General features: G+C 48.0%; 2 protein-coding genes across 2 annotated transcripts; both read left to right on the top strand.

Moving 5' to 3' along the window:
- Positions 1 to 3,320: 3,320 nt before the first annotated feature.
- Positions 3,321 to 5,735, top strand: LOC135824328 (uncharacterized). The gene has a single exon (XM_065337062.1). It carries the CDS (start codon positions 3,321 to 3,323, stop codon positions 5,733 to 5,735), a length of 2,415 nt encoding a protein of 804 aa, XP_065193134.1.
- Positions 5,736 to 16,135: 10,400 nt separating this feature from the next.
- Positions 16,136 to 17,089, top strand: LOC135824327 (exosome complex component RRP43-like). The gene has a single exon (XM_065337061.1). The coding sequence runs from the start codon at positions 16,136 to 16,138 to the stop codon at positions 16,868 to 16,870; it is 735 nt and encodes a 244-aa protein (XP_065193133.1). The 3' UTR covers positions 16,871 to 17,089.
- The last annotated feature ends 2,077 nt before the right edge of the window (positions 17,090 to 19,166 follow it).

The raw sequence follows: 19,166 nt of genomic DNA, 5'->3' as shown, positions 1-19,166 counted from the left end.
GAAACTTTTGTCTGTCAACTCACTGACGATTTTATCGAAAACTATCACAAACTTGTCTCTAGACACTGCCAAAATACACACAGGTTTATCCCCCTCATCACTCTCGGGAGAGTCAGTGGAGGCTTTGACATTGTTGTCAGAAGAAGTGGAGCCAACAGCAACACACTGACTAAGTCTGGTATCACAGCACTCTTTCTCTTCAAATTCAGCCATATTTACTCTAGCAAAGAACAACATTAATTGCACGATAAACAATCTGATCGCTTCTCAACCTGGCGAAAAGTGAACTTGGATTTCAACATCATCTACCTTTATACATACGTGTGTCATGTACACGTGGGACTGCATGATTGGTGCTGACGTTACGTGTGTCTAGCTGATAATATTGGTGACGCAAACAACGCATCCTGCTAGCAGGACTTTCTCCCTACAATAAAGCTATGACGCTTGTTGAGAAATCTGACAGCCACCAACAATAAAATTCAACAGTAGCTGCACACAGCACCATCGCAGCTCATTGTCCCCAATACTGGTTGGACTATCCTGGAGGACATCATAATCCGTGAGCCTAAACCCAAAATCACAAGTGCCCTTGCACCCTAGGAGGGACGAACCGCCGCTTGCAGTGTTGGTCAAGGACATCACAAAGGATACTTTTTCGGTTGTTTCACTTTCCAGAACCGATCCAGAGACCTTCGCAAGGGCCTATTTTCTCGACCAAATTCCACCCTGAGAACAAATATTTTTACGTGAGTGGTGAGGTGTGCATTGTTTGAGCAAGCGCAAAACACGAGTTCGCGTGGGCCGTGGAGTGTGGAAAATAATTTATTTTTAGAAGATGACGACGTTGACGATATTATGGACTTGGGATATTGTGATCACTTTACTGAAGTTTATTCCTTTCGTGTACATTGATGTTGTTTGACAACAATGGAAGAAAAGGAAGACGTTTCTAGTGGCAGCAAGGTGCCGGATGAGGCAGCTGACGGCAACAAAGTGGCAAATGACAGCCCAGCGGAGTAATATTGCTGGAATTTTGTGTCTGTGTCACAGCTCCCAATTTAGTAGAAACGAGAAGCCTGCAGTGAGTAATATCGAGACTACAAGTTGGTGTCGCATCGTCAGCGCTGCTCGAGATAAGGACGACCATGTCTGGGCTTTTCTCTGCCAGCACAAGGGCTCAGGGAGGAGTAAATGGTGTTGGTGGTATCATGGAAAGTGCTACACCAATTGCAGGCGTGTGATAGCAATTGCAACACTGGAGAAGACCAGTGTGTAATAGTTTTTCATTGAGCGAAGGAAGAAGAGAGTGTTCATTACTCAATATACTGGTTATGTATATGAGAGTAGGTGTGACACAAGTTGATAAGGTGTGAGTGGTGAAAGTAGGTGTAAAACTGTTACACCATCCCCTCCCCAACGGAAAGTTCCGTGGCTTTAACCAATTGTTAATCACGGAACCCAAGAGCATGGAATACAGTAATATCATAATGGTGTAGCAATGCAGCAGGTAGCAAGGAGCAACAGAATACCCAATTGTCAGGAACGGAAACCTGTGTAAATAAAAAAACTCAATAACGTCAGGAACTGAACGCAAATAACCACAACATGGAGGAGCTGCAGACCATGCTATCACTTGCGTAGACTAGATAGATAGTTCCGCAGCTGGACAATGTTTTTACCTGACTCGTCAACCAAGTTACTAATGGGCTCCCATGTTGTCTCGCCAACGAGGTAACCCTTCCAAAGCACCAAGTACTGGCGCTCACCCCGGTCATCTCTGTGCTTCAGGATGGCCTCCACCATAATAGCGGGTGTTTCCGTCCAGATCCATAAACGGAGGGGGCACTGGCTGGCGTCTGTTGGAAATGGTGTTCTGTTCGTAGTGTCGCAGAGCAGTGACGTTGTATACAGGATGACAGCGGAAAACGGACGGCAGCTCCAATTCGTAGGCGTTCGAGCCCACCTCCCGAACGAAGCGGAACGGCCCAAACCATTTTGGTTGTAGCTTCCTCGATGGCTGTTGTCGGGCCTCCGATGATATCAGAAAGTCTCTATAGACTAGAGCCAGGTCTCCCACCTTGAGACGGCTAGGATTCCTACCCCTGTCGGCATAAAGGGCCTGGCGGGCTTGAGCCGCGACAATACTATCCTGCGCTTTCTTAAGCGCATCAGATCTGGCTTGGATCCAGTCTGGCCTAGTTCTCCGCGCTCCCGTTCCCAGAATGAAGTCTGCGGGCACTTTCGGGTTAAAACCATAATTCAAGAAAAAGGGAGAATTACCAGTGGATGCTTGCTGGGAATTGTTGATGGCATACTCACAAATGGGTAATAGTGCGGCCCAATTATCTTGCTTGTGGTTAACAAAACACCTGAGAATATCGGCAATTAATCTGTTCATTCGCTCTGTCTGTCCATCTGTTTGAGGGTGATTAGCCGTGGAAAATGACAACTTAGTACCGAGCAAACGAAACACTTCCTGGAAGATCTGGGCCTTAAATCGTGGGTCACGGTCACACACTATAGAAGAGCTAAGACCATGAAGACGAAAAACATGCTGAATATACTAATTGGCACTGCCTTCGGCATCTATGGTTGCCGTTGTGGGTACTAGGTGAACACATTTTGTGAGTCTATCTACAAATGTGTAAATTGCATCATGACCTTCGGGTGACTTGGGTAAACCCATGATGAAGTCCATGGTAATATGGTCCCAGGGTTGCTCGGGCACAGGAGAAGCCCAGACCTTAATTGAGCACCCTTAGCGCGCTGACAGACATCACACGATTTAACAAATTTCTTAACATCCAACCCCATGCGCGGCCAATAGAAGTGACGAGCGAGCTGAAAATACGTTCTGTCCCTGCCGGATGACCTGCGGCAATGCAGTCTTGGTGCTCCTGCAAGAGTTGTAGTCGAAGTGCGCATTGATGTATCATGCTAGCTACTCATGTATTGCGCATGTACTTCAAGTTGTTATCACCCGCATAACGCGTATTGTTACGTTATACGCCTTGCTTCACGTGATTACGTCAGGTCTCTATTGGACGCATGCACGCATCCATACTCTGGATTCATGTGTTCTTCTCCTTGCTCTTCTTCCTCACTTGAGAATGTAAATAATTAGTTTCTATTATCTTGTCACCAAACTAGTTCCTGTTGTCTAGTAGTAGTGGTGTGCATGAGAACATAACATGGCGCAGTGAAGTTTCGTACCTGTGTTTTTCTAGTTGCCCGTGGTGCATCCCGGTTGTGTTCGCACGAGGCCTGCAGGTCCAATTACATTTTATTTATTTCTCTAGTCGTGACCGTCTTCCGAAATGTCAGATGCAGCTGCACCAAGTGTGCCGAGCGCAGATATCGCTGCTCTTGCTGATCTCTTCAAAAAGCAGATGGAGGCAGCCAATGAGCGAGAGAAGCGTCTCGATGCAATTATCACTGGTCTTACTCAACAGAGTCAGCCTCGCTCGTCGCCAGCACCGCCAGCTCCAAAGCCTGTCGCGGCGGAGCGACCCATGCTGCTGTCCTCCGCGTCCCTGTCAGAGTTTGCTGCCTGGCAGGAACTGTGGGAAGACTTCTCTCGGTGCCAGCACCTGACAGCACAGTCAAGGGAAACCAGGGTATCTGCCATCCGTCAGTGCCTTGACGAAGACCTCAGACGTTTTATCAGGGAGGGCACCATTGTCATCGCGACCAATCCTGATGCGTGTGACGTCTTGGAGGCGGTCAAGCAGTTTCTTCGCCGACAAAGAAACCCGATACTTGACCGAATTGAATTTTATAAGCGCACGCAACAGAAAGGGGAATTGTTTGACGGGTTCCACACTTCCCTGAAGGAGTTGTTTAACACGTGTGATTTTGTGGAACACGAGCTCTGTTCTGCCTGTTCGGCACGTGCCTGTTCTACGTGCAAAACTGATCTTGCACGGGTCCACGCGGACATGATGCGAGACCGCATTGTGATCGGTATCCTGGACGACACTACCCGTCACAAACTGTTGTCCACCTCCGACCTGATATTGGAGGCGACAGTCAACGTGTGTCGTGCAGAAGAGGCAGCCACACAGACCAGCCACCACATCCCTACCGCCGGCCAAGTCAATGCTGCCAGGAAGTCGTCTTATCAGCGCGCGAAGTTAGCTTCACAGCCCCCAGTTGAGGCGAAGCACACTTCTGCTCGTGATAAGTGCCGTAACTGCGGACGCACAGCGCACACGAAATCGCCGTGTCCCGCGATCAACAAAGTGTGCCTTAACTGTAATGGAACGGGTCACTTCCGGGCAATGTGCCGCAGGCCTGCCAAGAAGCCGGACAAGTCGTCCAAGATCGCACACTTGCGACTCAACCGAGCATCTCTGTTGGACGACGCAACAGTTTCCGTTGCCACCCAGCTTGTGACCGAGCCAGAGCCCGTAGCTCTTAGTTGGCTCCCGGATACTGGTAGCGACGTTGATGCCATCGGCACTCAACACCTTGACCAGTTAGGCGGATTTGTCGAGAACCTGCTTGACGACATCGACGATGTTCGTACCGCAGATGGCGCCAGTCTCACCCCTGTTGGCAAGATTTCGGCGACTCTCAGTTGTGGACCAAACCAACACACGTCCACCATTCATGTCTATGATGGTTTGACTGATGCCCTCCTATCCCGTTCATCCTTGCACGCCCTAGGATACTTGCCGTCCGGCTGGCCGAAGCAAATCGCAGCAGTCCAACAGGTAGTCCCATCGGTCGTTCCCGATGCACCTGCGGACAAGGTTGTGTCCAAAGCCACCGACTCAGAGACGATGAGAGCCGAACTCCTAGCTGAATTCGCTGACGTCTTTGATGACTCTGTGTTGAAGCCAATGCTTGGTGGACCTATGGAAATTAGAGTGCGAGCTGATGCTAAGCCTGTCGCTGCATATCATGCCCGCCAGATCCCGCATGCGTACCGTGACCAAGTGAAGTCCCAGCTGGATGACATGGTCCAGGATGCCATCATCGAGGAGGTCACCGAACCCAGTGCGTGGTGTCACCCAATTGTCATCGTGGACAAGAAGGGGACAAACGAGAAGAGGCTCACCGTTGATTTCAAAAAGCTCAACGACCAAGTCGAACGCCCTGCTCACCCCGCACCAAGCCCTCGTGACGCTGTATCCAGCGTTGGCAACGCAAGATATTTCACCAAGCTAGACGCCCGCCACGGCTATTGGCAAGTTCCTCTGAGCGAGGCCTCCCGTCCGTTGACCACGTTCATGACACCTTGGGGTCGGTACAGGTACCTACGCAACCCACAAGGATTGGTCTCTGCCGGAGACGAGTTTAATCGCCGCACCGACGCCGCGTTCGCTCATATCTCCCAGTTCCAGAAGGTCGTTGATGACTGCCTCGTCTACGATAATGACCTGAACACCCACCGATCTCACGTCCGGGATGTCCTGCTCTGCGCCCGGGAGAATGGCATTACTCTGAGCGCCAAGAAGTTTGTGTTCGGCATGCCAGCCGTGGAGTTCTGTGGTTACCGCATCAGTGCTGACGGCTGGACCGTCGATGATGCCAAGGTCAAAGCTATCAGCCAGTTTCCAGCTCCCAGCAACCGCACTGATCTCCGATCGTTTATGGGTCTTATCAACCAGTGTGGTGAGTTCACCCCGCACCTGTCTGAGCACGCCGCCCCGTTGCGCCCATTGCTCAAGACGTCCAACGAGTTTGTATGGGACTCAGTTCACACAGACGCAGTCAACGCTGCTTGAGAACGCATAACCTGTTACTGGGGGAAGATCGCAAGTAAAGATGATGGGCGTCACCATCCCAGAGGTATGCCTGGTGAACGTTGTCACTCGGAGAACGACGCATCTTCTGGATGATATGCCATAACTCTGCATTGTGTTGATATGCTTCTGCTACCGTCTTCGAGAACTGATTATCAATTGCCAGAGCAAACTCAAGAGCGTTACACTGTGCAGCAGTCAGTTCTGTTTCAACTACTGAGATCTCGCCCGGCTGAAGGTCAAGACGACGAGACAAGGCATCAGCAGCCGCATTGTCCCTTCCAGGTTTATGATGGACCTTAAAGTCGAAATCCGCCAGTAACTCTACCCAACGGGCATACCCTTTTGGTGAGGGTAGGTTTGGTTCTCAGGTGTACAACGGCCATGTTATCCATGAACACATCGAAATGCCCAAAGAGGTACACTCGCCAACACTTCAGGGTTTGGACTAGAGCGAGGGTTACTCTTTCTCCGGCTGTGTAGTTGCGCTCGGCGGAGGACAGTCTCCAGGTAGCATAAGCGAATGGATACCAGAGATGTCCTGGTTCGCCTTGCTGCAGGAGCACTCCAGCAATGGCGAAATCACTAGCGTCGGTTTCTACTCTGAATGGCCTTTTAACATCAGCAAGTCGCAATACGGGTGCACTCAGTAAGGCCTTCCGCATCTTCTCAAATGCAGACTGACGTGCGCTGGTCCACTCAAAACGCGAGTGTTTCCCTGTGATTTCCTCCAAAGGTCTCGAAATCATGGAATAGTGATCAATGAACCGTCTGAAATAGTTCGCGAAACCCAAGAACTGTCTCACTTCCTTTATAGAGGTCGGCGCAGGCCACTCCTTAACCGCAGCAATTTAGTTTGGGTCGGGAGAGATAGATAAACCACTCAGCTTGTGGCCTAGGAAGATGACATCCCGCAACCCAAATTCACACTTTGAGGGTTTGCAGAATAACTTGTTGGCTCTCATAGTTTCCAAAAATGTGCTGACATGCCTCAAATGCTCCCTCCATGTTTTACTGAAGATAAGGATATCATCAAGGAATACCACCACGAAATCACGTAAATAGGGCTGCAGTATTGAATTCATCAAGGCCTGGAATGTGGCAGGCGCATTGGTTAGACCAAATCCCATTACCCGAGACTGGAAATGTCCAAAGGGGGTAATAATTGCCGTTTTGGGTACATCTTTTTCACTAATTCTGATTTGGTTGTAACCCGAACGGAGGTCTAGATTCGTGAAGTAGCGAGCCCCTTGGACGGTGTCGAACAGATCGTCAATGTTCGGAAGGCAGGCTTTGTTTTTAATAGTGATCTTGTTTAGATCCCGCCAGTCACAAACGATTCGTAACGACCCATCGGCCTTCTTAACAAAGAACACCGGGGTTCCGTATGGGGACTTACTAGGCTCGATGAATCCTTTACCCAGGAGGGCTGTCAGCTGTTTGTGTAGTTCATCCATCTCGGTCTTGGATAGTCGGTACGCTGACTTGGATGGTGGCGTTGAGTTGTGTTCGACCTCAATCTCGTGGTCCACCGACCTTTCTGGGGGAAGCTGTGGAAGGTCATCGGGGAACACGTCCGAGAATCTGTGCAGCAGCTCATCGACGTCACGCTGCTTGTCCGGAGGTACCTCCTTCCGAGGCTCATGTGACGAACTGTCGTCGGGGGAAGATAGCCAAGCCAGGCAACCCTCTGCGCCTTGCCGTAGCGCATGTCGCGCTTGTTTGCCAGAGATGAACATCAGTTCCGAGGGAACAGCAGCGTCGCCTGTGGGTTCACCCGCGATTAGGGATTCGGCACCCAGTTTGACCTCGTTGGTGCGGTAGTTGATAGCTGGGTTATTCCGGGTCAGCCAGGGTTTTCCCAGGATCACATCCTATCGATCAAGGGGAAAGACCGTCAGGCGCTGGTCATCGCCATAGCCTCCTACGGCCAAGCGAGCGTCGGTGGTCTCTAGCGGCCGCGAACTGGTTGATCTGTCCGCCAAGGCCACCTTTAGAACCTCCTCCACGATCTTCGTTTTCATCTTTTGTTTTCTTGCGAATCGTTCCGAGATAAAATCGTGTGTTGACCCGCAGTCGATTAACATTGTCGCTCGGTGGCCGTTCACCTTTCCGTTCACAAGGAGATCGTGATCCCGCGCGTGCGAATCCAGGGCAATGTTGCTGACGTAGCTCCGCACGCACTGTGGGCCTTGAGACTCCAGGGTGTCGTCGCCATCATCAGTCTCCACGTCGTCTGTCTCCAGGCAACTAAACCTGTTGGCGACTTGCATGGTGACCTTGGGTGCTCTCTCACACGCCAGTAATCGCACCCCTCTTTTTACTGGCGTCCAGCGTTTGGGTTCGAGTCGCATTGACGTGCCAGATGACCAGGTCGGTGGCATATGTAGCATCGTCGTTCCGTTTCCTCACGATTGGAACGGGGACCAGGAACCGACAGTGGACGACGTACCAGGTTCCCCTGCTGCTGTCGTACCGTAATGAAGGGCATCACTTGCGATACGGCGAGCGCTGCTTCTGTCGCCTTCTGCAGGGTTGTAGGATGCTCCTTTATGACTTCACGCCTGAGCTCCGGGGCCAGGCCCCTGACAAATAGAACTGCGCGAGAGTGGCCATCCAGGTCAGTGATTAAAAAACTGAGCCGCGAGAATTCTGCGATGTAGTCTCCTAAGGCGCCGCGCTGGGAGAGGGAGAACAAACTCCACCGAGCTCTCTCTTGGTCGTACTTCACACCGTAAGCCGCCTCTAATGCCTTCTTCAAGGACGACCATTCTGGGTATGCAGCGCCGGCTTCCAGGGAAGTCATCAACCACAGACCCGGATTTCCAGCGATATAACTGGCAGCAAACTCAGCTTCACGTTTAGGATCCGCGAACGCCACGAAGCCAAGGCCAACTCGACGGCAAATGCCCATTCCCGAAACGTGGTGGGATCTCCCGTGAACACGGGCGGCTCCTTGACGTGTGGGCGATCACGCGGTGCAGGCTGGGAAGCTGAAGCACGAGACTCAGGAACACACTGGGATAACGACTGAGTAGAGGGTAGAGCTTCCTTCCAGTGATGGTTGACGATCCAGATGCTGACGACGATAGAGCTGATAGCCGAGGCCAGAACTAGGCCCACGAACGACCACAGGGGATGGAGATTCATCCTCTTGCTACCAATGTAATAGTTCTTCATTGAGCGAAGGAAGACGAGAGCATTCATTACTCAATATACTGGTTATGTATATGAGAGTAGGTGTGGCACAAGGTGATAAGGTGTGAGTGATGAAAGTAGGTGTAAAACTGTTACACAGTGCCCCTGATTATGCTTTGTCTTTACTTGCTGACAGTGATGTGCATGTAGTAGTGAACCCAGAGCCACATCCCAAGGCCAGTAAGGGGCACCTACCAGGAACTTGATGGTTGATACGAACACCGAATGCCATATGAAAGCAGAGCACGGTGTAAACACAACACAGAGAACTGGTTCACCCAGAGTTTTCGGAAGGGAATGTTTTATTGCAGGCAGCACTGGAGAAGGCAAGACGACAAGGGCGAAACCGGCGCTGCTGGAGGGCCAAGCCAGAGCACCTGGCTGCTTTGCGGGCCAGTGCGATCCGTGTTTCAGGTCGGTGGTGGGTTTTAGATTCCCCAATTGTCGACAAGGTGTGCGCCGCCGGATGTCGCAGCGTGGAGAACTGACGGTTAAGTGTGTGACTTGTGCGAACACCCAGTAGACAAGTCTCGTCACAAATGCCATGTCCTTTCCCTTCGAGAGCTGTGTGGCCAGGCGCTGGCGGGTGTATGCAAGGCAAGGTAAACTTTTTCTTCTATTGGTCAGTTTAAAGATATACTATCACAACCGAACTAGACGCAATGATTATTATCGAAGAACATTCTCGAATACCTGCTCACTTCCGTTAATCTTTTTTCTTTGTAATCTTCCACTCATTTATTTGGTTTTATTAACTGCACGATGAACACTCTGATCGCTTCTCAACCTGGCGAAAAGTGAACTTGGATTTCAACATCATCTTCCTTTATACATGTACACGTGGGACTGCATGATTGGTGCTGACGTTACGTGTGTCTAGTTGATAATGGTGGTTACGCAAACAACGCATCCTACTGCGTAGGACAAGTAGGACTTTCTCCCCACAATTAAACTATCACGCACTCGTCTTTTTCTCGTCCGTCTCGACATGCATAACTACCAGCTTGAGACAGGGCTACCTGTCAATAGCCGAGAAAGTTGCCGTAGAGCTTTCCCCGCCTGTGCTGTCCCTGTATGGAATGCCCTGCCACCCGCCGTCCTCAGCCAGCCACCTGATCGGAAACGGCTGAAAAGTTTCAAAGTGTCTGTCTTTCGGCACCTCCGTGCCCAGCAATGGCACTGGGCCACTAACACTTTGTAAGATGTATGCACATCTGCCCACACACTGCTGCATATTGCCGTACGCCTCGTGCCCTGCTTACTCTTTTCTCTGGATCTGAATGTGCACTCCTTACGCATTATATAATTATACTTTATTTAGTTCTCTCCCCCTCTCTTGCCCCCAAACCCTTCGCGCTCGCTCTCTCTCTTTCCCTCTCTATCTCTCTCTCTCTCATTTGTATACCTTATTTAGTTCTCTTATTTAGTTATCTTGCTCCCCAACCCTCCCCGCTCGCTCTCTCGCTCTATCTCTCTCTCTCTCTCTGTCTCTCTCTCTCTGTCTCTCACTGTCTCTCTCTCTCTCTCTCTCTCTTTTCTCTCTCTCTCTCTCTTTCTCTCTCTCTCTCTCTCTCTCTCTCTCTCTCTCTCTCTATCTATCTATCTATCTCTCTCACTCTTTCTCTCTCTCTCTCTCTTTCTCTCTATGTCTCTCTCTCTCTCTCCCTCTCTTTCTTTCTCTGCTATTGGCGCGCCTGGTTGTGATGAAGCCGAGACCCAAGGTCGGCAAAGCATCCCAGACCACGCCACCACTCGGTTTTACGTGGCTCTAGTAAAAAATAAAAATAAATAAAAAAACCCCTTTTGAGAAACCTGACAGCCACCCACAATAAAATTCAACAGAAGCTGCACACAGCACCATCGCCGCTCATTTTCCCCAATATTGGTTAGCAGCAACTCTGTTCGGCCCAGGTGACCTTCAGTAATGAGGAGAAGCGAGTCCAACAAATCGACTTGCTTTCCTACTATAATCAAGAGTTACTGGTATGTACTGTTGCTATAATGCAACAACCACAGCCATTGTGCATCTCAAAATGTTTATTTCTCAGGCTCGAAAGGAACTCGAGTGGCGGAGTCAAAAATGCTAATGAATGCTGAACCGTTTTTTCATTCGATTTTTCGACTTTTTCGTTTTGACACGCGCATAATCGAACCGACAATTGGACTTGCCAATGACGGAGCGCTCCGTTATATTCGCTGAGAACTGTCACCGGGTCAGTAACCTGGTGCTGTGGGACTGGACTGGTCTTGGGAGACTTGGTGTAGAAACTACGTAATAGTTACGTGTGTGCCCTTACCTACTAAAGACAGTAGACAGTACAATAATGTACATGTACATACAGTGTGCTACGGTAGTAACTAATTTACAGTGCTGCTGCTGCTGCTGAATGAAATCCACTCACGTCACGCAAGTTACAGTATGCGACGGGCTTTGTACAGCCCTAGGTCTAGATCTGCGAACAGTGCACTGGGCTAAGAAATTGTGCAAGGCGCAACCCTACATGTATGCCACTGGAATTCAATGACTAACTGTCCAGTTGTTTCCACTGAAAGTTTGTTCCATTGAATTCTCAGAATATCATTGGTATCAGCGTGAGTCACTATCCATCGTGGGTATGTAGAACGCTGGCCTAGACCCTGGCACGACAGTACTACGGAATAGTGGTAGCGACCCCGACGATAATTTTTAGAATGAGGTTGGTTGCAGCAACCATGGAGCTCACGCTTTTCCCGACGACCTGACTTGACACTTGAATGTGAAGCTTTCACAGGTTTGCCGAATGGTAGGTTGCATGGACTTCAGTGTGCTCTAGGTGGAAAAGCGTCAGGAAGTCAAGGATCAGATCGCGGCAAAACCTTTAGCTCTAGTATGGACCCCATGAATAGGGTTCAACGACTACGTAGGGCGTGGCGAATAATGCTCGTTACTTTGTTTGTTCTGCTGGAACTCGGAACTGTGACCTCGGGCCTGGACGACGTACATAGTCATTGAACATGTATGATGTACGTGTCACCAACACTGGCACTCAGGCAGAGAGCTTGACACGAGATCAAAAGGTTTCTAGTCACTACTGCGATTATGTACGTGGAGCTCCATACACACGTGTATTCATGTAAACGAAACACGGAGTGGTTCTTTCAACGTGCAAAGGACACTTGTGCGTACACGTGTAGTGATCTGCTCCACACTCGCAGCTAGAGTACACAGTACAATGCTACTCACTGGATGGCATTGGTAAAAATTTATAGTTACATGTACAGTGTATGCATGGAACATGTACACAAGTTCTACTTGTATCGTTCCTGATTTGACCCAACTCACTACCAGAAACAACATTTAATAGTTATCTGCTAACATGTACAAATGCAAGTGCAGTGTGAGTATGCTTGAATTGCAAAATATTCAGGCTAGTCGCTGTAGAATGGTGACGTATTTGAGAGGCATGTCTGTCAGTGAACATAACACGTAACATTTTGATAATTATGTAAACATGCATACTAAAACTGTGAATGCTAGGCTCGCTCACTTCAGAAAGCGAAGAGAAAGGAATGAAAGAAACTCTTACATTATTTTCACACTACATACATGTAGCAGCGGCTGTACAGACAATTTGATTTTCGGAAAGGAACGTTTGCAAGGGACTTTAATCATTCGAAGTTTCATCAACGGTAGGAGTACTAGCAATATTCTGTTTATACCAGCATAGAATGTACATGTACAACATTTGAGGGAAACTTTGTTATAAAAAATGAATGATAAGGAGGTAAAAAATGAATGATAGCAGGTTCATGTTGTTGGCGTAACTTGCAAGCTGTACGTGCAGCTACATGTACAGTCACATGTAAATGTGAAATGACGCACATACATGTAGGTTAGGTAATATCAGCATGATTGAAAACTTCCAAGGAACTACAATGTGTAGTTGTTACAAAGATGATAAACCAGTACCTCTTTCTGCCTTAGTAAATCATAAACAATAATGGCGAAGAAACACAAAAAAGTATCCAACGTGAAGAGAGATACGTCTACTGCAGCAAGAAACTGATAAAAGAAGTAGTTCAATAAAATGAATAATCAGCCTGGAGACAATAAATCTAGTATCGCAACAGGGAGCACAGGCAAAGAGGGAGAAAAGAGGAGTTATATTAAATTCTGCTAATATCACGGGTCAGTCATCCAAAAGCTGCAGCTAAGCAGTTTCCCAGAGGAAAGCAATGGTGCCCAATTGGACAGTGTTGCTCTACTGAGGCGTTCAGATTGGCATGAATCCCGTTATCATACCATAAAGGGCCTGGTCCAAGGGTTCACAAATAAGCTGTAAAGGATGTTCTTTACATGTCTTGGATTTGACGACTTGTAGATTCGAACCAACTGTAAGGTTAAATGAATATAGCAATCGTACAGTGCAATTCACCCGGTCTCCAAGCCGTAAAATCGTTTTGTACCTTCTAATGAGTCGAAGTGATTCTTCATCCACGGTAAGCGATGGAGTGCAACAGCCAGTGAAGCAAATGGGCCCTCCTCGTGCTAGATGATACATTGCCTTGTAGAACTGCTCACGGTGGCTGGAGATTGTTAATGTCTGAATAAACGTTTTGTCTTGCCTTGGGGTCATAAACATTCGCGTTTGCCGCTTCCTCAGGGCATGTTGCAAATTGTCAAACATCTTGCGCTCGGTTAGGGCGAGATTGAGGAAACTTCTGTCTGACAACTCACTGACGATTGTATCGAACACTATCCCAAACCTGTCTCTAGACTCTGCCAAAATACACACAGCTTTTTCCTCCTGATCAATGTGGGGAGAGTCACTGGAGGCTTTGACATTGGTTTCAGAAGAAGTGGAGACAACAGCAACACACTGACTACGTTTAGTATCACAGCACTCTTTCTCTTCAAATTCAGCCATATTGACTAAAGCACACAGGAACAGTAATTAACTGCACGATGGACACTCTGATCGCTTCTCAACCTGGCGAAAAGTGAACTTGGATTTCAACATCATCTACCTTTATACATAATACATGTACATGTACACGTGGGACGGCATGACTAATGCTTTACGTGCGTCTAGCTGATAATGTTGGTTGCGCACACCACTCATCCTGCTGCGTAGGACAAGTACTACTTTCTCCCCCAGGCGCGATGACGTCATATCCAAATGAACGAAATTTGTTGGATAGCCACGTGTTCGCTTTGCGTATGGCTCAGTACAATAAGTATCTTTAGGCAGGCATGGTCTGTTGATTTTTGGGTTGTGAGGTCATAGAAGTACTTGGTCTGAGTGCTCGGTCTTTCCTCTAGATGTTACAAGGCGGTAGAAGCATGGAGTGAGAAAACAATGCTCCTGACTGCAACCACTAGTCGGTTGGTAGAGGCGTGGATTTGCCCACGCATTTATGTAGTATATGTAGGGATAAATTCTTAAAATGTAAGGATGCTGCCACGCCACTCAAGAGGCCGTCCATGTCTCACAATAAATAGGTTCGTACGAATCACAAATCACATCAAGTCCAAGCGATTTCCTGTGGGAACTACAATCATGTATTTCAATTTGTGTGGGAAGCAAGTATATCATTTCAGTTGAAAAGGTTACGTTTCCACTCGTCAAACCTGCAGGAGAGCACCACTCTCTGCTCATTGAGCAATGACTATGTGCTGGGACATCACTCTTCATCAGTTCAGCTGGAGTAGACCGAGGATTACTGTACTTGAAGAGCCCCGCTTCTTTTTCTTAGTGCTCTACACGCCAAGCCATCACCAAGGATACAAACTTACAAAGACGCTGCGTTTCCAGGGCGACACACACCTCATGAACACCAGATAGCAGCGTGAGTCAGTGTCGCTCGTGGGTATGTACCCTGGCCTAGGTCGTGGATTTGAGGACCCTCAGTCATGCAAGGCTGTCACTGTATCTTCAAACCAACTACTCCCAAACCTGGGCTGGGCGCAATAGTACTGCGAAAACGTGCTAGTGTAGTATCCCTGCCCGACCAATACCCGACCAAATTTGCCATCTTCCGGTTGACGCTGTGTTCATAACTCTTCACTATTTTTTTGAAAATCACGAGGGCGTGATTATCTGTAAGAAGGGAGGGTGTAGTATCCCTGCCCGACCAATACGGAAGTAGTACGGAACTAATACGGAGCTTTGCCTGATGTATATTTAGTGTATCTCCGTATGTAAGCGTACGGCGTCTGCTGCATAAAAGCGGCTGCGCATTTCTGTTTTGCTGAAGATAAGATTAGATAGCAACGACGAAGTTAACTAGAAGAAGTAGTAGTGAACCTCTAGGTGTGCACCGGAGAGAAAGTTATTTATTTGCCGCTTCTTCTTTGACTAATAATAATTATATCCCAGGTGTGTACCTGAGAGAAGAGAAGAATAAAACTAACTCTTGTTGATTACACCGCGCCTACCACTCGGCTACCTGTTACACTAGCGACCCCAACGATAATTCTCAGTATGACGTTGGTTGCTTCCATATGTCCAGTTATTTCACCTGAGTGGTTTTTCACTTACATTTTCGTTTTCAAAATTATGATACATGTCGGTATGGGCGTTTGAATATGTAAGGACGCCCCACGCCACTCAGAAGGCCGTCCATGCCTGACAACGAGTAGGAAGCCACGAATCGTGAAGCACGCCAAGTCCAAACGCTATGTGTTGCTAGGGGCAGCTGCTTCAATTTGAGTGGGAGGCATGACAGTGTGTTTCGATAAAAAGTGACCTTTCCACTCGGCAAACCTGCAACACAGAACCACTGTCTGCTTATTACACCGGGCCCTTAGAATAACCCTCTTTAGTTGAGCTTGCTTAGGCTGACGATGATTGTGTTTGAAGAGCACCACGTAGTATCTTAGTATAATAGAAATCTACGCGCCAAGCCATCAGCAGGGATGCAAAGTACATGGACTACAAACTTTCGTTACGTAAACCTACGCATAGGTCTAGTCGTTACTTGTAAGTAGTTGTAGCCGAACCTCTCATGATCAGAGAAAAAAACGACGTGTTCCTTCGTCACCTATCCTACTTGATCCTGTCCGCTGAGCTCTAGCTCTTCATCTGGCTCATATCAGTACGGTAGCCGTGCTAATGTTTTAGCACATCAGCTTGCATGGTTCATTGTTCATTGTTTGTTGTCATTTGTATGGTGCAGTTAGAACGTTGCTTGCTGAAGACACTATGGCCGATGCTCAGCCGTTCCTTGTAACTGTAGGTCCCGTGGGCACCGCGGACGGATCTTCTCAGGTTCGCTTAGGTGGCACATGTGTCTTGTGTGGAATTAAAGCAGAATTGACAACTCCTGCAGTATGTCGGCCTGATGAAGGTTATCTCGTGTCGAATGTGAATTTATCACCAATGTGTTCATCATCGTTCCGTACTGGACCCCCTAGTGAAGAGGCTCAATCCCTGAGTCAGTGGTTACATGATGTCTGGACTGAATGCGAATTGCTGGACGTGAAACAGTTGTGCATCTCACCTGGCAAGCTATGTTGGGTATTGTATGAGGACATAACATGTCTGAATTACGATGGCAGTCTTCAGCAGGCATGTTTAGCTGCTTTGGTAACAGCTTTAAGGAATCTACGCTTGCCAAGCGTTGAGATATCAGAGGAAACGCAGCGCGTCGTCCGCTCGTCAGATTTATCCCAGCCTGTCAGATTGAAGTGTATACCAACGGCTGTATTCTTTGCTGTGGTGAGTGATAAGATGGCGCGCTCACCATGTCGTGAAGAGGAGAGAATAGCCTCAGGTCCCGTCAATATGGTTGCAATAGATCAAGAGAGACTCTGTGCTATCACAAAGCAAGGTGGAAAGTCAATCAACCAGTCAATCTTGCGTCAGTGCTATCAGCAGGCATTAGCACATGGTGAGGAAATACGTAGAACAATCAATGAGGCATGTAGCCAAGCATAGCTGCCAATGTCTACCTATGATATTTAACTTCGTATTGATCATCATGTAAATATAGGCATGGCATCCAGAATTGCATATTTATCATCATATAAATAGACATGGCATTCAGAAAGCCAACCCAGCGTCACCGAGCTTATCTGAATTACCACCAATATGCTGTCATATCAACACATACGCTCGTAATTATGAGCACGGGTGCACGCACACGCAGCACACACACACACACACACACACACACACACACACACACCACACAGACACACACACACACACACACGCATGCACACGCACACACACACACGCGCACGCACACACACACACACACACACACACACACACACACTGATGCATGTGCCCACAAACATTCCATTATTCATGGTACATGAAAACTGTTTGATTGTTCATAAAATTTGGAAAATCGAGCGAGCAAATCAGAACAATTCCCTCCATCAGAGTTGCGCTTGTCACTTGGGCGTGAGCTGATAGAGCTTGCGCAAGCGGAGTTGCTTGTAAACAACACCCTGTAATGAGCGCATTTGAATCACACAGATCATGGTGCACAATCATGTTGTTTTAGTTTATTTAAATATATTTATTTATTTCAATTATATCACCTACCCGTGGTCAGGTGCATGTAGTTCGGTGGTGCGACTAGTTTTTTCCTCTTTAACTCATATTGTTCACTCTGACATTTCATCGTGAGTACGCTTTGACCTACTGGTATGGTTTTAGGGAACTGTGCTTTCCAATGACTTGTGTTCTTGTTAGAGCAACTGTTACATAGAAGGAGCGTTCTATGTATGATATAAGGGAGATGTACATGTAAGTAGTGCGGAACCCCTTTACAGTCTAGCTGCAAATATGCGGTACCCAGGGCGAAATTGGAATCAAAGAAAAAATTCACGGTTTGAGTAAGACTACAAAGTAGGCTACAGTCCGTTTCAAAAACATTGACAATCAGGTTTTGGTCTTAACTTAAAGGGGAAGTTAAGGCAAAAATTAAAATTTCACCAGTTGTAGTCTTCGGGGTGCTGAGTCGAATGGTCTTGGTCCGAGACAGCTGAGACGCTCCCTTCCTACTTGAATCCCAATCGAACTCGCGCACTTCCACCGAAACTGGGTGACTGCGCCCTACTAGATGGGGATTTGTATGCAAAATTTCACTAAAAGCGCCATTTCGTTCTTATAAAAGCACGGATGACCGCGATTGCCCCTTATGTTGTAGTCTTTGGGACGCTGAGTCGACTGGTTTTGGTCCTAAAAGGCTGCGATGCAGCGTTCCTCGTTTATTCCCAATCAAACATGGTTGAACAAGTGGTCACGTGCTCCTGGGTGCCCAAATCACCTGGTCACCACACCAGCAGGCGACAACTTTCACACCAAGGTTCAACTCTAGTGACAGGAGTGCGCCCAAAAAAGGTCAAGCAGGCTAGTAAGTTGTACCCTGCAGGCACGGTGACCAGGTGATTGGTGTACGCAGGAGCACGTGACCGCTTGTTCAACCATGTTCGATTGGAAAGAAAGGAGGAACGCTGCATCGCAGCCTTTTCGGACCAAAACCAGTCGACTCAGCGTCCAAAAGACTACAAAATATGGGCCAATCGCGGTCATCCGTGCTTTTATAAGAACGAAATGGTGCTTTTAGTGACATTTTGCATACAAATCCCCATCTAGTAGGGCACAGTCGCCCAGTTTTATTTTTTAGAAGATGACGACGTTGACGATAATATGGACTTGGGATATTGTGATCACTTTATTGAAGTTTATTCCTTTCGTGTACATTGATGTTGTTTGACAACAATGGAAGAGAAGGCAGACGTTTCTAGTGGCAGCAAGGTGCCGGATGAGGCAGCTGACGGCAACGAAATGGCAAATGACAGCCCAGCGCAGTAATATTGCTGGAATTTTGTGTCTGTGTCACAGCTCCCAATTTAGTAGAAACGAGAAGCCTGCAGTGAGTAATATCGAGACTACAAGTTGGTGTCGCAGCGTCAGCGCTGCTCGAGAAAAGCATGACCATGCCTGGGCTTTTCTCTGCCAGCACAAGGCCTAAGGGAGGAGTAAATGGTGTTGCTGGTATCATGGAAAGTGCTACACCAATTGCAAGCGTGTGATAGCAATTGCAACAATGGAGAAGACCAGTGCCTCTGATTTTGCTATGTCTATACTTGCTGACAGTGATGTGCATGTAGTAGTGAACCCAGAGCCACATCCTAAGGCCAGTAAGGGGCACCTACCAGGAACTTAGTGGTTGATACGAACACCGAATGCCATATGAAAGCAGAGCACGGTGTAA

The sequence above is a fragment of the Sycon ciliatum genome, chromosome 9, assembly GCF_964019385.1.
Source record: "Sycon ciliatum chromosome 9, ocSycCili1.1, whole genome shotgun sequence".
In the NCBI taxonomy this organism is placed as follows: Eukaryota; Metazoa; Porifera; class Calcarea; order Leucosolenida; family Sycettidae; genus Sycon; species Sycon ciliatum.
Note: the sequence above shows the minus strand (reverse complement) of the source record. Positions and strands in the feature narration are given on the sequence as shown.

Excerpts from the sequence above, each read along its gene's own strand:
- LOC135824328 (XM_065337062.1), top strand. The coding sequence starts at position 3,321 with ATGTCAGATGCAGCTGCACCAAGTGTGCCGAGCGCAGATATCGCTGCT.
- LOC135824327 (XM_065337061.1), top strand. The coding sequence starts at position 16,136 with ATGGCCGATGCTCAGCCGTTCCTTGTAACTGTAGGTCCCGTGGGCACC.